Raw genomic sequence first — 21,157 nt, forward strand, 5'->3', positions numbered from 1 at the left:
TCCGTATCTGACCTCTCCGTACCTGACCCCTCCGTACCTGACCTCTCCGTACCTGACCCCTCCGTACCTGACCTCTCCGTACCTGACCCCTCCGTACCTGACCTCTCCGTACCTGACCCCTCCGTACCTGACCTCTCCGTACCTGACCTCTCCGTACCTGACCCCTCCGTACCTGACCCCTCCGTACCTGACCTCTCCGTACCTGACCCCTCCGTACCTGACCCCTCCGTACCTGACCTCTCCGTACCTGACCCCTCCGTACCTGACCCCTCCGTACCTGACCTCTCCGTACCTGACCCCTCCGTACCTGACCTCTCCGTACCTGACCTCTCCGTACCTGACCTCTCCGTACCTGACCCCTCCGTACCTGACCCCTCCGTACCTGACCCCTCCGTACCTGACCTCTCCGTACCTGACCTTTCCGTACCTGACCTCTCCGTACCTGACCCCTCCGTACCTGACCTCTCCGTACCTGACCTCTCCGTACCTGACCCCTCCGTACCTGACCCCTCCGTACCTGACCCCTCCGTACCTGACCCCTCCGTACCTGACCTCTCCGTACCTGACCTCTCCGTACCTGACCTCTCCGTACCTGACCTCTCCGTACCTGACCTCTCCGTACCTGACCTCTCCGTACCTGACCTCTCCGTACCTGACCTCTCCGTACCTGACCCCTCCGTACCTGACCTCTCCGTACCTGACCCCTCCGTACCTGACCCCTCCGTACCTGACCCCTCCGTACCTGACTCTCCGTACCTGACCCCTCCGTACCTGACCCCTCCGTACCTGACCCCTCCGTACCTGACCTCTCCGTACCTGACCCCTCCGTACCTGACCCCTCCGTACCTGACCTCCCGGTTTCCGACCTCCGAGAGACACAACCTCTCGAGACACGACCTCCCGGGTACACGACCTCTCAAGACACGACCTCTCGAGACACGACCTCCCCAGACACGACCTCCCGGGTACACGACCTCCCGAGACACGACCTCCCTGGTACACGACCTCTCGAGACACGACCTCTAGAGACACGACCTCCCGGGTACACGACCTCTCGAGACACGACCTCTAGAGACACGACCTCCCGGGTACACGACCTCTCGAGACACGACCTCTCGGGTACACGACCTCTCGAGACACGACCTCCCGAGACACGACCTCCCGGGTACACGACCTCTCGGGTACACAACCTCTCGAGACACGACCTCCCGAGACACGACCTCTCGAGACACGACCTCCCGGGTACACGACCTCTCGAGACACGACCTCCCGGGTACACCACCTCTCGAGACACGACCTCTCGAGACACGACCTCTCGAGACACGACCTCCCCAGACACGACCTCCCCAGACACGACCTCCCCAGACACGACCTCCCCAGACACGACCTCCCGGGTACACGACCTCCCGGGTACACGACCTCCCGGGTACACGACCTCCCGGGTACACGACCTCCCGGGTACACGACCTCCCGGGTACACGACCTCCCGGGTACCCGACCTCCCGGGTACCCGACCTCCCGGGTACACGACCTCCCGGGTACACGACCTCCCCAGACACGACCTCCCGGGTACACGACCTCCCGGGTACACGACCTCTCGAGACACGACCTCTCGAGACACGACCTCTCGAGACACGACCTCCCCAGACACGACCTCCCGGGTACACGACCTCCCGGGTACACGACCTCCCGGGTACACGACCTCCCGGGTACACGACCTCCCGGGTACACGACCTCTAGAGACACGACCTCCCGGGTACACGACCTCCCGGGTACAAGACCTCCCGGGTACACGACCTCCCGGGTACACGACCTCCCGGGTACACGACCTCCCGGGTACACGACCTCCCGGGTACACGACCTCCCGGGTACACGACCTCCCGGGTACACGACCTCCCGGGTACACGACCTCTAGAGACACGACCTCCCGGGTACACGACCTCCCCAGACACGACCTCCCGGGTACAAGACCTCCCGGGTACACGACCTCCCGGGTACACGACCCTCCGTACCTGACCTCTCCGTACCTGACCTCTCCGTACCTGACCTCTCCGTACCTGACCTCTCCGTACCTGACCCCTCCGTACCTGACTCTCCGTACCTGACCCCTCCGTACCTGACCCCTCCGTACCTGACCCCTCCGTACCTGACTCTCCGTACCTGACCCCTCCGTACCTGACCCCTCCGTACCTGACCCCTCCGTACCTGACCTCTCCGTACCTGACCCCTCCGTACCTGACCCCTCCGTACCTGACCTCCCGGTTTCCGACCTCCGAGAGACACAACCTCTCGAGACACGACCTCCCGGGTACACGACCTCTCAAGACACGACCTCTCGAGACACGACCTCCCCAGACACGACCTCCCGGGTACACGACCTCCCGAGACACGACCTCCCTGGTACACGACCTCTCGAGACACGACCTCTAGAGACACGACCTCCCGGGTACACGACCTCTCGAGACACGACCTCTCGGGTACACGACCTCTCGAGACACGACCTCCCGAGACACGACCTCCCGGGTACACGACCTCTCGGGTACACGACCTCTCGAGACACGACCTCCCGAGACACGACCTCTCGAGACACGACCTCCCGGGTACACGACCTCTCGAGACACGACCTCCCGGGTACACCACCTCTCGAGACACGACCTCTCGAGACACGACCTCCCCAGACACGACCTCCCCAGACACGACCTCCCGGGTACACGACCTCCCGGGTACACGACCTCCCGGGTACACGACCTCCCGGGTACACAACCTCCCGGGTACACGACCTCCCGGGTACACGACCTCCCGGGTACACGACCTCCCGGGTACCCGACCTCCCCAGACACGACCTCCCGGGTACACGACCTCCCGGGTACACGACCTCCCCAGACACGACCTCCCGGGTACACGACCTCCCGGGTACACGACCTCCCGGGTACACGACCTCTCGAGACACGACCTCCCGGGTACACGACCTCTCGAGACACGACCTCTCGAGACACGACCTCTCGAGACACGACCTCCCCAGACACGACCTCCCGGGTACACGACCTCCCGGGTACACGACCTCCCGGGTACACGACCTCCCGGGTACACGACCTCCCGGGTACACGACCTCCCGGGTACACGACCTCTAGAGACACGACCTCCCCAGACACGACCTCCCCAGACACGACCTCCCGGGTACAAGACCTCCCGGGTACACGACCTCCCGGGTACACGACCTCCCGGGTACACGACCTCCCGGGTACACGACCTCCCGGGTACACGACCTCCCGGGTACACGACCTCCCGGGTACACGACCTCCCCAGACACGACCTCCCGGGTACAAGACCTCCCGGGTACACGACCTCCCGGGTACACGACCTCCCGGGTACACGACCTCTCGAGACACGACCTCTCGAGACACGACCTCTCGAGACACGACCTCTCGAGACACGACCTCTCGAGACACGACCTCCCCAGACACGACCTCCCGGGTACACGACCTCCCCAGACACGACCTCCCGGGTACACGACCTCCCGGGTACACGACCTCCCCAGACACGACCTCCCGGGTACACGACCTCCCGGGTACACGACCTCCCGGGTACACGACCTCCCGGGTACACGACCTCCCGGGTACACGACCTCCCGGGTACACGACCTCCCGGGTACACGACCTCCCGGGTACACGACCTCCCGGGTACACGACCTCCCGGGTACACGACCTCCCGGGTACACGACCTCCCGGGTACACGACCTCCCGGGTACACGACCTCTCGAGACACGACCTCTGATCACGTGACTGTGTTCCAGGATCCCATCTTATCCAACGGAAGGATAACGGGCTTCAACTTGAGGGTTGAAAGTCAGGAGGACAAGCTGAAGAACACGAGCGTGAAGTGGGAACACTTCCCTGTGGACAGACAGGAGCAGGAGCATCTCTCTCCGCAGAGGAACGTCACTCGTCTGAAGAAGTTCCTTCTGACCGCAGGAACGTCCGTGTTCGTGCATCTGACCGCCAACAACTGGGCGGGAGAGTCTGCCGAGGCCTCGCTGGTCCTCACTGACGGCGCTCAGGGTGAGTCTTCCACGCTCCTGGCATCCTGTCCAGGGTGTCCCCCGCCTCTGCCCAAAGAAACTGGGATGGACTCCAGCCCCCCTTCATCATGAGTCACAATATTACTGTCTTCAAATATATTTCACTACTTCATCATGAGTTACAATATTACTGTCTTCAAATATATTTCACTACTTCATCATGAGTTACAATATTACTGTCTTCAAATATATTTCACTACTTCATCATGAGTCACAATATTACTGTCTTCAAATATATTTCACTACTTCATCATGAGTCACAATATTACTGTCTTCAAATATATTTCACTACTTCATCATGAGTCACAATATTACTGTCTTCAAATATATTTCACTACTTCATCATGAGTCACAATATTACTGTCTTCAAATATATTTCACTACTTCATCATGAGTCACAATATTACTGTCTTCAAATATATTTCACTACTTCATCATGAGTCACAATATTACTGTCTTCAAATATATTTCACTACTTCATCATGAGTCACAATATTACTGTCTTCAAATATATTTCACTACTTCATCATGAGTCACAATATTACTGTCTTCAAATATATTTCACTACTTCATCATGAGTTACAATATTACTGTCTTCAAATATGTTTCACTACTTCATCATGAGTCACAATATTACTGTCTTCAAATATATTTCACTACTTCATCATGAGTTACAATATTACTGTCTTCAAATATATTTCACTACTTCATCATGAGTCACAATATTACTGTCTTCAAATATATTTCACTACTTCATCATGAGTCACAATATTACTGTCTTCAAATATATTTCACTACTTCATCATGAGTCACAATATTACTGTCTTCAAATATATTTCACTACTTCATCATGAGTCACAATATTACTGTCTTCAAATATGTTTCACTACTTCACCATGAGTCACAATATTACTGTCTTCAAATATATTTCACTACTTCATCATGAGTCACAATATTACTGTCTTCAAATATATTTCACTACTTCATCATGAGTTACAATATTACTGTCTTCAAATATATTTCACTACTTCATCATGAGTCACAATATTACTGTCTTCAAATATATTTCACTACTTCATCATGAGTTACAATATTACTGTCTTCAAATATATTTCACTACTTCATCATGAGTCACAATATTACTGTCTTCAAATATATTTCACTACTTCATCATGAGTCACAATATTACTGTCTTCAAATATATTTCACTACTTCATCATGAGTTACAATATTACTGTCTTCAAATATATTTCACTACTTCATCATGAGTCACAATATTACTGTCTTCAAATATATTTCACTACTTCATCATGAGTCACAATATTACTGTCTTCAAATATATTTCACTACTTCATCATGAGTTACAATATTACTGTCTTCAAATATATTTCACTACTTCATCATGAGTCACAATATTACTGTCTTCAAATATATTTCACTACTTCATCATGAGTCACAATATTACTGTCTTCAAATATATTTCACTACTTCATCATGAGTCACAATATTACTGTCTTCAAATATATTTCACTACTTCATCATGAGTCACAATATTACTGTCTTCAAATATATTTCACTACTTCATCATGAGTCACAATATTACTGTCTTCAAATATATTTCACTACTTCATCATGAGTCACAATATTACTGTCTTCAAATATATTTCACTACTTCATCATGAGTCACAATATTACTGTCTTCAAATATATTTCACTACTTCATCATGAGTCACAATATTACTGTCTTCAAATATATTTCACTACTTCATCATGAGTCACAATATTACTGTCTTCAAATATATTTCACTACTTCATCATGAGTTACAATATTACTGTCTTCAAATATATTTCACTACTTCATCATGAGTCACAATATTACTGTCTTCAAATATATTTCACTACTTCATCATGAGTTACAATATTACTGTCTTCAAATATATTTCACTACTTCATCATGAGTCACAATATTACTGTCTTCAAATATATTTCACTACTTCATCATGAGTTACAATATTACTGTCTTCAAATATATTTCACTACTTCATCATGAGTTACAATATTACTGTCTTCAAATATATTTCACTACTTCATCATGAGTCACAATATTACTGTCTTCAAATTTATTTCACTACTTCATCATGAGTCACAATATTACTGTCTTCAAATATATTTCACTACTTCATCATGAGTCACAATATTACTGTCTTCAAATATATTTCACTACTTCATCATGAGTCACAATATTACTGTCTTCAAATATATTTCACTACTTCATCATGAGTTACAATATTACTGTCTTCAAATATATTTCACTACTTCATCATGAGTCACAATATTACTGTCTTCAAATATATTTCACTACTTCATCATGAGTTACAATATTACTGTCTTCAAATATATTTCACTACTTCATCATGAGTCACAATATTACTGTCTTCAAATATATTTCACTACTTCATCATGAGTCACAATATTACTGTCTTCAAATATATTTCACTACTTCATCATGAGTTACAATATTACTGTCTTCAAATATATTTCACTACTTCATCATGAGTCACAATATTACTGTCTTCAAATATATTTCACTACTTCATCATGAGTTACAATATTACTGTCTTCAAATATATTTCACTACTTCATCATGAGTTACAATATTACTGTCTTCAAATTTATTTCACTACTTCATCATGAGTCACAATATTACTGTCTTCAAATATATTTCACTACTTCATCATGAGTCACAATATTACTGTCTTCAAATATATTTCACTACTTCATCATGAGTCACAATATTACTGTCTTCAAATATATTTCACTACTTCATCATGAGTCACAATATTACTGTCTTCAAATATATTTCACTACTTCATCATGAGTCACAATATTACTGTCTTCAAATATATTTCACTACTTCATCATGAGTCACAATATTACTGTCTTCAAATATATTTCACTACTTCATCATGAGTCACAATATTACTGTCTTCAAATATATTTCACTACTTCATCATGAGTCACAATATTACTGTCTTCAAATATATTTCACTACTTCATCATGAGTCACAATATTACTGTCTTCAAATATATTTCACTACTTCATCATGAGTCACAATATTACTGTCTTCAAATATATTTCACTACTTCATCATGAGTCACAATATTACTGTCTTCAAATATATTTCACTACTTCATCATGAGTCACAATATTACTGTCTTCAAATTTATTTCACTACTTCATCATGAGTCACAATATTACTGTCTTCAAATATATTTCACTACTTCATCATGAGTCACAATATTACTGTCTTCAAATATATTTCACTACTTCATCATGAGTCACAATATTACTGTCTTCAAATATATTTCACTACTTCATCATGAGTTACAATATTACTGTCTTCAAATATATTTCACTACTTCATCATGAGTCACAATATTACTGTCTTCAAATATATTTCACTACTTCATCATGAGTCACAATATTACTGTCTTCAAATATATTTCACTACTTCATCATGAGTCACAATATTACTGTCTTCAAATATATTTCACTACTTCATCATGAGTCACAATATTACTGTCTTCAAATATATTTCACTACTTCATCATGAGTTACAATATTACTGTCTTCAAATATATTTCACTACTTCATTTACTTTTGCAAAAGACAGTTTTGTTGTTTCAATACAGACACGTTTCTCACGACAGTTCGTTCCTCAAACACTATTCTGATGTTCCCCGATGTTCCCCGATGTTCCCCGATGTTCCCCGATGTTCCCCGATGTTCCTTGATGTTCCTTGATGTTCCCCGATGTTCACCGATGTTCCCCGATGTTCCCCGATGTTCCCCGATGTTCCCCGATGTTCCCCGATGTTCCTTGATGTTCCCCGATGTTCACCGATGTTCCCCGATGTTCCCCGATGTTCCCCGATGTTCCCCGATGTTCCCCGATGTTCCCCGATGTTCCCCGATGTTCCCCGATGTTCCTTGATGTTCCCCGATGTTCACCGATGTTCCCCGATGTTCCTCGATGTTCCCCGATGTTCCCCGATGTTCCCCGATGTTCCCCGATGTTCCCCGATGTTCCCCGATGTTCCCCGATGTTCCCCGATGTTCCCCGATGTTCCCCGATGTTCACCGATGTTCCCCGATGTTCCCCGATGTTCACCGATGTTCCCCGATGTTCACCGATGTTCCCTGATGTTCCTGGACAGATGTGGAAGACGTGGACCTCCTGAACGTCTCGTCCGCCGGAGGAAAGCTGCTCCTGGAATGGAGACCCCGCAGAAAACAAGGGCTGTCGGGGTACGTGGTTCAGTGGGACGACGGCGAGCGGCTCGACTGGCAGCGAGAAGCGAAGAACGCGACAGGAGCGTCCATCAGAGGTCGTCACGGCGACTCTTTCACGTCCTCGTATGAAGAAGTTAAATGACTTGCGTTGTGTTGCTTCTCTTCAGGCCTCCTGGAACCTTTTGTTTGCTACAACATCGCCGTGTTTCCTGTGTACGGGGCGAAGACCGGAGGAGCTCGCAGGCTGGAGGCGTATCTGGAGGAAGGAGGTGACGGACTGGTGCTCATGAACTCAGAATATTGAAGGAATTTAACATTTCATTAGAATGTTTCTGATTGAAATTCTTTTCAAGCGTTTTTATATCATTGAATTCAATCATTTATAAATTTAACGTTTTTATTGAATACTTGAATTCAACAATTAAAGGTCGAATTGTATATATTGTTAAACAATTACATAAAAAAATGATTAATATTTTGAAAATTATTGCATTTTCTTACACCTCAGGTTTAAAATTCTAATTCCTATCATTTACAAAATAAAATAAAACTATATTTTTTAATTGATAGTCTTTCAAATTCAATGCATAAATGTTGTTATAATAGAGTCTCCAGACTAAAGCAACAGAGCTCAGAGCTACTGATCGATTCATCATCATGTGACTCTATTATACCAACATTTTGTATTGAAGTTCAAAAGCTACAGATAAAAAAAATATATGAATTAAGATCATGTTTAATTGAATGATTAAAATTAAAATATCAAACTATTCATTTAGAAATGTTCATTAAAAAAAATGCAATTATTATCATTTCAAGTTTTTCAATAGAATAAAAATCAAGTTGAATTATTTAAAATGTTGCTAAATCGTTGTGTGAGAAACATCTTTACAAACAATAACGACCTGACGTCACAGACGAACGTCTGAAACTGTGGACCCTGAGGGACGCCTCTCTTGACGCTGATGTCTCTCTCAGTTCCTCTGGAGGGTCCCAGCATCAGGCTGAAGGAGGAGCCGGGGCGCGACACGGCCGAGCTGCAGTGGAACCAGATCCCTCGACACAAGCGCCGCGGCTTCATCACCAGCTACACCATCTACTGCTCCAACGGCAGCGAGACTCGCAGTACGTGTGGCGTGTGCGTGTGGCGTGTGCGTGTCGCGTGGAACACGCCTGATCCTGTCTCTCTCTCCTGCAGACGTGACCGTCCCCGGAGACGTGACCTCCTACACGCTCACGTCCCTCAAAGGCAACACCAAGTACGACGTCAGGGTCGCGGCGCGGACGGTCCGAGGCTCGGCTCCCGGCACCAGCCACTCCTTCACCACCTCCAAATACGGTGCTCGCTCACTTCCTGTCGGCGCGTCCGTCAGTGTCGTCAGAACTTAGAAGTAGATGTTCTTGTACACGTGTGGTTTGAGGATCTCCTTCAAAGGATTCAAACAGTGTTTTCATTTCTATATCGTGTTCATGATAAACGTTGTTTACTGTCGTCACCATACACTAGTGAAACTAAACTAGTTGAAAAGTGAACTAAAATAAACTTTCAGCCAATCATGTGACGGCAGACGATCATGTGACGGCAGACGATCATGTGACGGCAGACGATCATGTGACGGCAGACGATCATGTGACGATCAGACGATCATGTGACGGCAGACGATCATGTGACGATCAGACGATCATGTGACGACAGACGATCATGTGACGATCAGACGATCATGTGACGATCAGACGATCATGTGACGATCAGACGATCATGTGACGATCAGACGATCATGTGACGATCAGACGATCATGTGACGGCAGACGATCATGTGACGATCAGACGATCATGTGACGGCAGACGATCATGTGACGATCAGACGATCATGTGACGATCAGACGATCATGTGACGGCAGACGATCATGTGACGATCATGTGACGATCAGACGATCATGTGACGGCAGACGATCATGTGACGCTCAGACGATCAGACGATCATGTGACGATCAGACGATCATGTGACGATCAGACGATCATGTGACGATCAGACGATCATGTGACGATCAGACGATCATGTGACGGCAGACGATCATGTGACGATCAGACGATCATGTGACGATCAGACGATCATGTGACGATCAGACGATCATGTGACGATCAGACGATCATGTGACGATCAGACGATCATGTGACGATCAGACGATCATGTGACGACAGACGATCATGTGACGATCATGTGACGGCAGACGATCATGTGACGATCAGACGATCATGTGACTCACAGACGATCATGTGACTCACAGACGATCATGTGACTCACAGACGATCATGTGACGATCAGACGATCATGTGACGATCAGACGATCATGTGACGACAGACGATCATGTGACGATCAGACGATCATGTGACGACAGACGATCATGTGACGACAGACGATCATGTGACGACAGACGATCATGTGACGATCAGACGATCATGTGACGATCAGACGATCATGTGACGATCAGACGATCATGTGACGGCAGACGATCATGTGACGACGTGAAAGCACATGTAGCTCTACTTGTTTTTTATCTAGTGACTCTAATATAACAACCTTTATATATTGAAATTAAAAGACTATGAACTCAAAATTGAATGATTAGAATTAAAAATATAATACAATTATTTAATTGAAATGAATCAAAAAAGAAGCTCAATGTTTATAAAAACATCAGTTTTCAACCCAAATAATGAAAGTTTCTAAATGTTAAACGTCAATATTGTGACTCTGACGTACTGAGAAGAGAAGATCTTGAGAAGAACATGTGGTTCCTCACAGCTCCGGGAGAGATCGAGATCATCGTGGTGTCCGCCAGTGTGGGCTTCATCTTCGTGGTGCTGCTCGCCATGTCGCTGTGTTTCTACAAGAGAGACGCGTGAGTTCACGACCTCGTGACCTCGACCTGCGGCGTCGAGACACGAACGACCTTCAACCATGGTTTCTTCTGCAGGATCACCAAGAAGTTCTGGCCCAGGATTCCAGACCCAGGGAAGAGCACGCTGCACAACTGGACGCCTGAGTATCCATCCAAGGTACGCCTTCCTCACGCCGTTCACGAGAATGTTTCACTTCCTGTTACGTCGATGATGTTGTCGATCACAGAGATGATACTTTTGATTGACGGAACCTTTTTCAAAACACTCCACGACGACGTCATGTGTCACCAGAAGATGATGTGTGTGTTTCACTCGTGTTGCAAAGATCAGGTTATTGTCGTAGAAGTTAATCTCGTTTCTTTGACTGTAACGAGCATTTGATCCTGCATTTGTTGCAGCGGCCACCAGAGGGAGCCATTCTTTTGCTTCTCTTTGACTCTTGTGTCGTTCTGTGTTTTTCAAAAGTAGAGAAAATTACTGCAAAGAAAAATGTTGAAATAAATGTTGAAACAGCGAAATTAATAAATAAGTTATAATGTTCTGGTGACTCTAGTGTTATGATAGTGTAGTAACAAGTATATCTATGTAGTATTGTCCAGTACTTGACTCTAGTGTTATGATAGTGTAGTAACAAGTATATCTATGTAGTATTGTCCAGTACTTGACTCTGGTGTTGTGATAGTGTAGTAACAAGTATATATGTGTAGTATTGTCCAGTACTTGACTCTGGTGTAGTGATAGTGTAGTTACAAGTATATATGTGTAGTATTGTCCAGTACTTGACTCTGGTGTTGTGATAGTGTAGTAACAAGTATATATGTGTAGTATTGTCCAGTACTTGACTCTGGTGTTGTGATAGTGTAGTAACAAGTATATATGTGTAGTATTGTCCAGTACTTGACTCTGATGTTGTGATAGTGTAGTAACAAGTATATATGTGTAGTATTGTCCAGTACTTGACTCTGGTGTTGTGATAGTGTAGTAACAAGTATATATGTGTAGTATTGTCCAGTACTTGACTCTGGTGTTGTGATAGTGTAGTAACAAGTATATATGTGTAGTATTGTCCAGTACTTGACTCTGGTGTAGTGATAGTGTAGTTACAAGTATATATGTGTAGTATTGTCCAGTACTTGACTCTGGTGTTGTGATAGTGTAGTAACAAGTATATATGTGTAGTATTGTCCAGTACTTGACTCTGGTGTTGTGATAGTGTAGTAACAAGTATATATGTGTAGTATTGTCCAGTACTTGACTCTGATGTTGTGATAGTGTAGTAACAAGTATATATGTGTAGTATTGTCCAGTACTTGACTCTGGTGTTGTGATAGTGTAGTAACAAGTATATATGTGTAGTATTGTCCAGTACTTGACTCTGGTGTTGATACTGTAGTATCAAGTATATATGTATAGTATTGTCCAGTACTTGACTCTGGTGTTGTGATAGTGTAGTAACAAGTATATATGTGTAGTATTGTCCAGTACTTGACTCTGGTGTTATGATAGTGTAGTAACAAGTATATATGTGTAGTATTGTCCAGTACTTGACTCTGGTGTTGTGATAGTGTAGTAACAAGTATATATGTATAGTATTGTCCAATACTTGACTCTGGTGTTGATACTGTAGTATCAAGTATATATGTGTAGTATTGTCCAGTACTTGACTCTGGTGTTGTGATAGTGTAGTATCAAGTATTTATGTGTAGTATTGTCCAGTACTTGACTCTGGTGTAGTGATAGTGTAGTAACAAGTATATATGTATAGTATTGCCCAGTACTTGACTCTGGTGTAGTGATAGTGTAGTAACAAGTATATATGTGTAGTATTGTCCAGTACTTGACTCTGGTGTTGTGATAGTGCAGTAACAAGTATATATGTGTAGTATTGTCCAGTACTTGACTCTGGTGTAGTGATAGTGTAGTTACAAGTATATATGTGTAGTATTGTCCAGTACTTGACTCTGGTGTTGTGATAGTGCAGTAACAAGTATATATGTGTAGTATTGTCCAGTACTTGACTCTGGTGTAGTGATAGTGTAGTTACAAGTATATATGTGTAGTATTGTCCAGTACTTGACTCTGGTGTTGTGATAGTGCAGTAACAAGTATATATGTGTAGTATTGTCCAGTACTTGACTCTGGTGTAGTGATAGTGTAGTTACAAGTATATATGTGTAGTATTGTCCAGTACTTGACTCTGGTGTTGTGATAGTGCAGTAACAAGTATATATGTGTAGTATTGTCCAGTACTTGACTCTGGTGTAGTGATAGTGTAGTTACAAGTATATATGTGTAGTATTGTCCAGTACTTGACTCTGGTGTTGATACTGTAGTATCAAGTATTTATGTGTAGTATTGTCCAGTACTTGACTCTGGTGTTGTGATAGTGTAGTAACAAGTATATATATGTAGTATTGTCCAGTACTTGACTCTGGTGTTGTGATAGTGTAGTAACAAGTATATATGTGTAGTATTGTCCAGTACTTGACTCTGGTGTTGTGATAGTGTAGTAACAAGTATATATGTATAGTATTGTCCAGTACTTGACTCTGGTGTTGTGATAGTGTAGTAACAAGTATATATGTGTAGTATTGTCCAGTACTTGACTCTGGTGTTGTGATAGTGCAGTAACAAGTATATATGTATAGTATTGTCCAGTACTTGACTCTGGTGTTGTGATAGTGTAGTAACAAGTATATATGTGTAGTATTGTCCAGTACTTGACTCTGGTGTTGTGATAGTGTAGTAACAAGTATATATGTGTAGTATTGTCCAGTACTTGACTCTGGTGTTGATACTGTAGTATCAAGTATTTATGTGTAGTATTGTCCAGTACTTGACTCTGGTGTTGTGATAGTGTAGTAACAAGTATATATGTATAGTATTGTCCAGTACTTGACTCTGGTGTTGTGATAGTGTAGTAACAAGTATATATGTGTAGTATTGTCCAGTACTTGACTCTGGTGTTGATACTGTAGTATCAAGTATTTATGTGTAGTACTGTGGAGACTCACGATCACGTTCTCGTCCTTCAGTCAGAAGCTCCCACAGACTCTCCCAACAGTCTGGTGGACGTGCAGGTGTGTGACGTTCGTCCAGCGTCGCACGAGGACAAGAGTCCGGCGCTGAAGAAGGACAAGTTCCTGTCCGAGGAGCACAGCAGTGGCATCGGCGGCTCGTCCTGCATGTCGTCGCCGCGCCAGAGCGTGTCCGACAGCGACGAGGGCGGCGACCTGGCCGACACCACCGCCAGCACCGTCCAGTACTCGTCCGTGGTGGCGTCCAACGGCTACAAGGGTCAGACGCCGGCGAGCCAGGCCCCGCCGGCGCCGCTGGTCTTCGCCCGGTCCGAGTCCACGCAGCCCCTGCTGGACGGCGAGGACGGCGGCGACGTCTCGTCGCAGGACTTCGTCCGCCCGCCCTGCTTCCCTCGCAAGTACCAGGACCAGCACTACAAGGACCCGGAGCGGTCGGCGCCGCCGGAGCTGATGGAGCCTCTGGAGCCGCTGGAGCATCTGGACTTCCGTCCACGGCAGGAGGACGTCCAGCAGGGGGCGGCCTCGAGCTACATGCCTCAGAAGGGAGGCTACAGGCCGCACCTGTCCGGCTCTGGATCAGGACTCTGAGACCCTGAGGTGACCTTTGACCCGCGGCAGAAGATGGTTTTGCTTTGATCTAAAGAACATTTGAACGAGTTACAACGTCAACCAATGGGACGCTTCCTTTGTCCTACGCCCCGCCCACAATCTGGTGCGAGTCCTGAGATGTTTGGAGATGTTGTCGCTGAGTTACATTCCTGTGGCGCCCCCTGTCGACGGACTAGAAACACCACAAACCTCTATTATTTCCAGTTACAAGGACATCATCTATCATGCAGTATTACTCTGCAAGGCTTCGTAGTATTACTCCCGAGTACTGCGCCAAGTAATACCATGAAGCCCCAACACGCCTTTTGTGCTTTATAATCTAAAGAAATGTACTTTTCCAACACTAAAGAGAAACAAACAAGGTCAGTCTTGCACAGCAGGAACTATGAGTGTGTTGTCAGGCATATATCGATACATATCACGATACACAACGTGTAGTATTGTCCAGTACTTGACTCTGGTGTTGTAGTATTTACAGACCACATGACTCTTGAAGTTGTAACTGATTTTATTTGTTTTCAAACCAAAATATGTCCAAACATCAGCTTTAAAAGCTTCTGGACTCACTGTATCCTCTCGTCCTCAGTCGTCATTCTTCCTTTAGCTGTAATAAAAAAAACTTTATTGAACATTAAACCATAACAGAAGTATAGTTAAGAAGCGGGAAAAGATAAGTCTGTTTTTCTTTCTGATATTTAACAGCACATGTACATACAGTACACGTCGACATACATATACACATACATGTACACGTACATATCACTGCATCAGTACCTGCTGGAACCTACTTCTCACTGCACAAGGATTGTAGTTACATGTGTAGTTACACCTGCTGCAGGTGTTTTCAGTGACACTAACCTGTTCTTCAACTAAAGTTGTTTCATCGACGCTCGTGGAATAATGTAGCACTTTTGACTGAAACAGCCTTAAATACCATCGGATACTCATCCTGGATCCAAGTCTCATCATTAAAGTGAACATTTCAAATGTTTTTGTGTTGAATTATTTTTTTATCATTGAATTCATTCATTTCTTTATTAAAGGTTTATTTGTTTTTATTGAATAATTCAGTTAAAAGTGTTTCAAACGATTTAATTGTATTTCCTTGATGTCACGTGATCTTCTGTGCGTCGCATGATTGGCTTAAAGTGGCAGCAGCTCTGAGCTCTGTTAGTTTGGTCTGGTTACACCAACATGGACTGAATTTAAAAGATTTTGAGTAAAAACAACAATGATTTTTCAAAGATTAAATAAATAAAATCAACGATTGAATAATAACAAACCTTTGAAGACGGAGATGATGCAACAAATGTTCTGATGGTTCTTCTGCAGATGTTTCTGGTCCAGAGGCTCCAGGAGACGCTTGTTCTTCAGACACAAACAGCTTCTGTTGCTTCAAAGTATCGTCTCAACCGAGTCGGTACTTTCTGTCGCTATGGTAACAGTGTTGACGCTCCTCGTACTCGCCTGAGTGCTTCAGTTCTTCATCTGCTGGAGTCCACTGTATCCTCTCATCCTCAGTCACTTCTTACTGGACGCCTGTGGACCCGACAGCAGTTTTTCTTCATCTGGAACAGAAACGTTTCTGAAGATTGTTTTCTTTTCACTTGTTCGATGTAAATAACATGAATTAAACTTTTATCCTCGAAGTGACTTTTTATTTGTCTTTGAAGATTCTTAAGTAATATTTGATCCTCGATTAGAAGAGTTTGTATCTTCAAGAGTGTGTCACGATACAACGATATAGTGATAGTGTAGTAACAAGTATATATGTGTAGTATTGTCCAGTACTTGACTCTGGTGTTGTGATAGTGTAGTCACAAGTATATATGTGTAGTATTGTCCAGTACTTGACTCTGGTGTTGTGATAGTGTAGTAACAAGTATATATGTGTAGTATTGTCCAGTACTTGACTCTGGTGTTGTGATAGTGTAGTCACAAGTATATATGTGTAGTATTGTCCAGTACTTGACTCTGGTGTTGTGATAGTGTAGTAACAAGTATATATGTGTAGTATTGTCCAGTACTTGACTCTGGTGTTGTGATAGTGTAGTAACAAGTATATATGTGTAGTATTGTCCAGTACTTGACTCTGGTGTTGTGATAGTGTAGTAACAAGTATATATGTGTAGTATTGTCCAGTACTTGACTCTGGTGTTGTGATAGTGTAGTAACAAGTATATATGTGTAGTATTGTCCAGTACTTGACTCTGGTGTTGCTATAGTGTAGTAACAAGTATATATGTGTAGTATTGTCCAGTACATGACTCTGGTGTTATGATAGTGTAGTAACAAGTATATATGTGTAGTATTGTCCAGTACTTGACTCTGGTGTAGTGATAGTGTAGTAACAAGTATATATATGTAGTATTGTCCAGTACTTGACTCTGGTGTTGTGATAGTGTAGTAACAAGTATATATGTGTAGTATTGTCCAGTACTTGACTCTGGTGTTGTGATAGTGTAGTAGCAAGTATATATGTGTAGTATTGTCCAGTACTTGACTCTGGTGTTGTAGTATTTACAGACCACATGACTCTTGACGAAGTCGTAACTACTTTCATTTGTTTTCAAACCAAAATATGTCCAAACATCAGCTTTAAAAGCTGATGTTAAAAAACTATCAATGCCAGTAATGGGTTCACGGTGGTGCAGTGGTTAGTTCGTCTCACAGCAAGAAGGTTGAAGGTTTGATTCCAGGCCAACTTGTGACATTCCTGTGTGTAGTTAGTATGTTCTCCTGTGTTAGTGGGTTTACTCTGGTTTCCTCCCACAGTCCAAAAACATACAGTTTGATTGAGAACTTGTGTGAGTGTGTGTGAATGTTGTGTGTCGTTGTGTGTCCTGAGCGAGACTGGCCTCCTATCCAGGGTGTCCCCTGCCTCTCGCCCTTAGAATCTGGGATGGACCCCCACTGTGACCCTCATAAGGTGATAAGTGACAGAAAATGAATGAAACGTAAACATCATCAGGTTCAATCATCAATACTTTTATTCTTGTCCATCATGAATATTCATGACCTCGATCAAACCGTCATGAATATTCATGACCTCGATCCAACCATGTTTGATTTGATTGACAGGCATCAAGACTCGCTGATCAACGAGGATAATAAAAACGTCATTAAAAACACCAACAATAACTTATGATTTAATAATGATTAATTATCATTAAATGTTTGTCATCAAACGACTCTTCTCATGACGTCACACACGTCTGAGGTTGTCGGGTTAAATCCCGGCCAGTGAGAACTGGTTCTGATGTTGTTCTGCAGATGCTGCAGTGTCTCTTTAACGGAGGTGTTCTCAGGACGGGGGGGGGGGGGGGTGAGTTCACCGGGTTCATGCCGCTGCCTCCGCCCCCCCCGCCCGCCCGCGTCCCTGGACCCGCCGCAGACGCGCCTGTGCGAGCCCAGCTCAGCAGGACCAGAACCTGCGGGTCCGGAGCTTCTGGAGCGTCTCGGAGCCGGTCCTCGCGCGCGTGACCTTTTTTCTGAGGACACGAGCTCCCGGATCAGCTGATGACGCGGCGCGCGCCCCCTGCAGGTCAGTCGAGGAACCGCCGCGCGTGTGTGAGCGTCCACGATGATGTCTGATGGAGGCTGCAGGGACAGACGCAAGCTGGCGCCGGACCCCCGGACCCTCTACCCGCCGCAGCACTTCGGGCCCCCCAGCGGACCCCCCGGACCCCCCGGACCCCCGCCGGGCGCCGACATCCAGGAGCTCGCGTCCAAGCGCGTGGACGTGCAGAAGAAGCGCTTCTACCTGGACGTCAAGCAGAGCGTGCGCGGGCGCTTCCTGAAGATCGCGGAGGTGTGGGTCGGGCGCGGGCGTCACGACAACATCCGCAAGAGCAAGCTGACGCTGTCCATGGCGATGGCGCCCGCGCTGCGCGGCTGCCTGGGGGACTTCATCGACCACTACGCCCGGATCGGGCTCGTGCGCGCGGACGCGGGCACCAACGGCCAGACGCGCGACCCGCGCCGCCGCACGCACGAGCCGCTGTCGCCCACCGGCTCCGCCGCCGACGAGCACGCGCACCGCGTCCTGAAGAGCGAGTTCATCGAGAGGGACAACCGGAAGTACTTCCTGGACCTGAAGGAGAACCAGCGCGGCAGGTTCCTGCGCATCCGCCAGACGGTGAGCAAGGGTCAGGGCACCATGGGGTACTACGGGCAGGGCATCGAGCAGACCATCGTCCTGCCCGCGCAGGGGCTCATCGAGTTCAGGGACGCGCTCTCGCAGCTCATCGAGGACTACGGGGACGCGGACGACGAGGACGAGCGCCGCGGTAGAAGCGGCCGCAACCTGGACGAGAGCCCGGACCTGCCCGAGGCCGCGTCCTTCCGCGTGGACAACAAGAGGTTCTACTTCGACGTGGGCTCCAACAGGTTCGGCGTGTTCCTGAAGATCAGCGAGGTGCGCCAGCCCTACAGGAACACCATCACGGTGCCGCTCAAGGCCTGGGCTCGGTTCGGGGAGAACTTCGTGCGCTACGAGGAGGAGATGAGGAGGATCTTCTCCAGTCACAAGGACGCGAGGACGGACGCGCGCGAGGACAGCGAGGAGCAGGAGGACTGATGACCGCACCTGTCCGGAGCAGGTGTCCGGGACACCTGACCCGAACACCTGTCCAAAACACCTGACGGGAGCATCTCACCTGAACATCTCACCTGGACGTCTCACCTGAACACCTGTCAGGAACACCTGTCTAGGACACCTGTCCTGAGCATCTCACCTGAACATCTCACCTGAACGTCTCACCTGAACACCTTTCCAGAACACCTGTCCGAACCACCTGGACACCTGTTAAGGACACCTTTCTGGAACATCTCTCCGGAACACCTGTCGAAAACACCTGTCCTGAGCCTCTCACCTGAACATCTCACCTGAACACCTTTCCAGAACATCAGTCCGGAACATCTGTCGAAAACACCTGTCCTGAGCATCTCACCTGGACATCTCACCTGAACACCTGTCAGGAACCTCTCACCTGGACACCTTTCCAGAACACCTGTCCGAACCACCTGGACACCTGTTAAGGACACCTTTCTGGAACATCTGTCCGGAACACCTGTCGAAAACACCTGTCCTGAGCCTCTCACCTGAACATCTCACCTGAACACCTTTCCAGAACATCAGTCCGGAACATCTGTCAAGGACACCTTTCCGGAACACCTGTCCTGAGGATCTCACCTGAACATTTCACCTGAACACCTTGCTGGAACACCTGTCCGGAATACCTGTCCAGACCACCTGGACACCTAGCAAGGACACCTGTCCAGAACACCTGGACACCCAGCAAGGACACCTTTCCGGGACACCTGTCCGGAACACCTTTCCGGAAGACTTGTCCGGAACACCTGTCCAGACCATCTGGACACCCAGCAAGGACACCTGTCCAGAACAACTTTCCGGAACACCTGTCCAGACCATCTGGACACCCAGCAAGGACACTTGTCTGGAACACCTTTCCGGAACACCTGTCCAGACCACCTGGACACCCAGCAAGGACACCTTTCCGGGACACCTTTCCGGAACACCTTTCTGGAACACCTGTCCGGAACACCTTTCTGGAACACCTGTCCGGACCACCTTTCTGGAACACCTGTCCGGAACACCTGGACACCTGTCAAGAACACCTTTCCGGAACACCTGTCCGGAACACCTTTCTGGAACACCTGTCCGGACCACCTTTCTGGAACACCTGTCCGGACCACCTTTCTGGAACACCTGTCCGGAACACCTGGACACCTGTCAAGAACACCTTTCCGGAACACCTTTCTGGAACAACTGTCCGGAACACCTTTCTGGAACACCTGTCCGGACCACCTTTCCGGAACACCTGTCCGGAACACCTGTCCAGACCACCTGGACACCTGTCAAGAACACCTTTCCGGAACACCTGTCTGGAACATCTGTCCAGACCACCTGGACACCCAGCAAGGACACCTTTCCGGGACACCTGTCCAGACCACCTGGACACCTGTCAAGGGCTGGTAAACCCGCCAAGAATTCATTCATTCAAGTTCGTGACGTCACACGTTAAATATGATTAATTTATGATTTAAAACGAGAGAAACATCGATGTTGTAACTTCTATGACACACACACACACACACACACACACACACACACACACACACACACACACACACACACACACACACACACACACACACACACACACACACACACACACACACACACACTCTCTCATACACACACACACAC

General features: G+C 46.6%; 2 protein-coding genes across 3 annotated transcripts in view; both read left to right on the forward strand.

Moving 5' to 3' along the window:
• Positions 1-15,916, forward strand: part of il6st (interleukin 6 cytokine family signal transduce) — a 32,427-nt gene extending 16,511 nt beyond the window's left edge. For both annotated transcript variants that reach the window (XM_087790444.1, XM_087790445.1), the window contains 8 exons: positions 3,794-4,058; positions 8,297-8,467; positions 8,540-8,641; positions 9,351-9,497; positions 9,571-9,711; positions 11,181-11,277; positions 11,353-11,434; positions 14,314-15,916. In XM_087790444.1, the coding sequence (XP_087646570.1) occupies positions 3,794-4,058; positions 8,297-8,467; positions 8,540-8,641; positions 9,351-9,497; positions 9,571-9,711; positions 11,181-11,277; positions 11,353-11,434; positions 14,314-14,904 (1,596 nt within the window). In that variant the 3' untranslated portion in view covers positions 14,905-15,916. The remainder of the gene's footprint in view (positions 1-3,793; positions 4,059-8,296; positions 8,468-8,539; positions 8,642-9,350; positions 9,498-9,570; positions 9,712-11,180; positions 11,278-11,352; positions 11,435-14,313) is intronic.
• Positions 15,917-18,508: 2,592 nt separating this feature from the next.
• On the forward strand, positions 18,509-21,021 carry purg (purine-rich element binding protein G). Its single transcript, XM_087791972.1, has one exon. It carries the CDS (start codon positions 18,509-18,511, stop codon positions 19,502-19,504), a length of 996 nt encoding a protein of 331 aa, XP_087648098.1. The 3' UTR covers positions 19,505-21,021.
• Positions 21,022-21,157: the final 136 nt, after the last annotated feature.

Source organism: Callionymus lyra, chromosome 5 (genome assembly GCF_982586985.1).
Source record: "Callionymus lyra chromosome 5, fCalLyr1.hap1.1, whole genome shotgun sequence".
NCBI classification, from domain to species: Eukaryota; Metazoa; Chordata; class Actinopteri; order Syngnathiformes; family Callionymidae; genus Callionymus; species Callionymus lyra.

Bases quoted from the DNA above. Each gene is read 5' to 3' on its own strand.
- purg (XM_087791972.1), top strand. From the start codon at position 18,509: ATGATGTCTGATGGAGGCTGCAGGGACAGACGCAAGCTGGCGCCGGAC.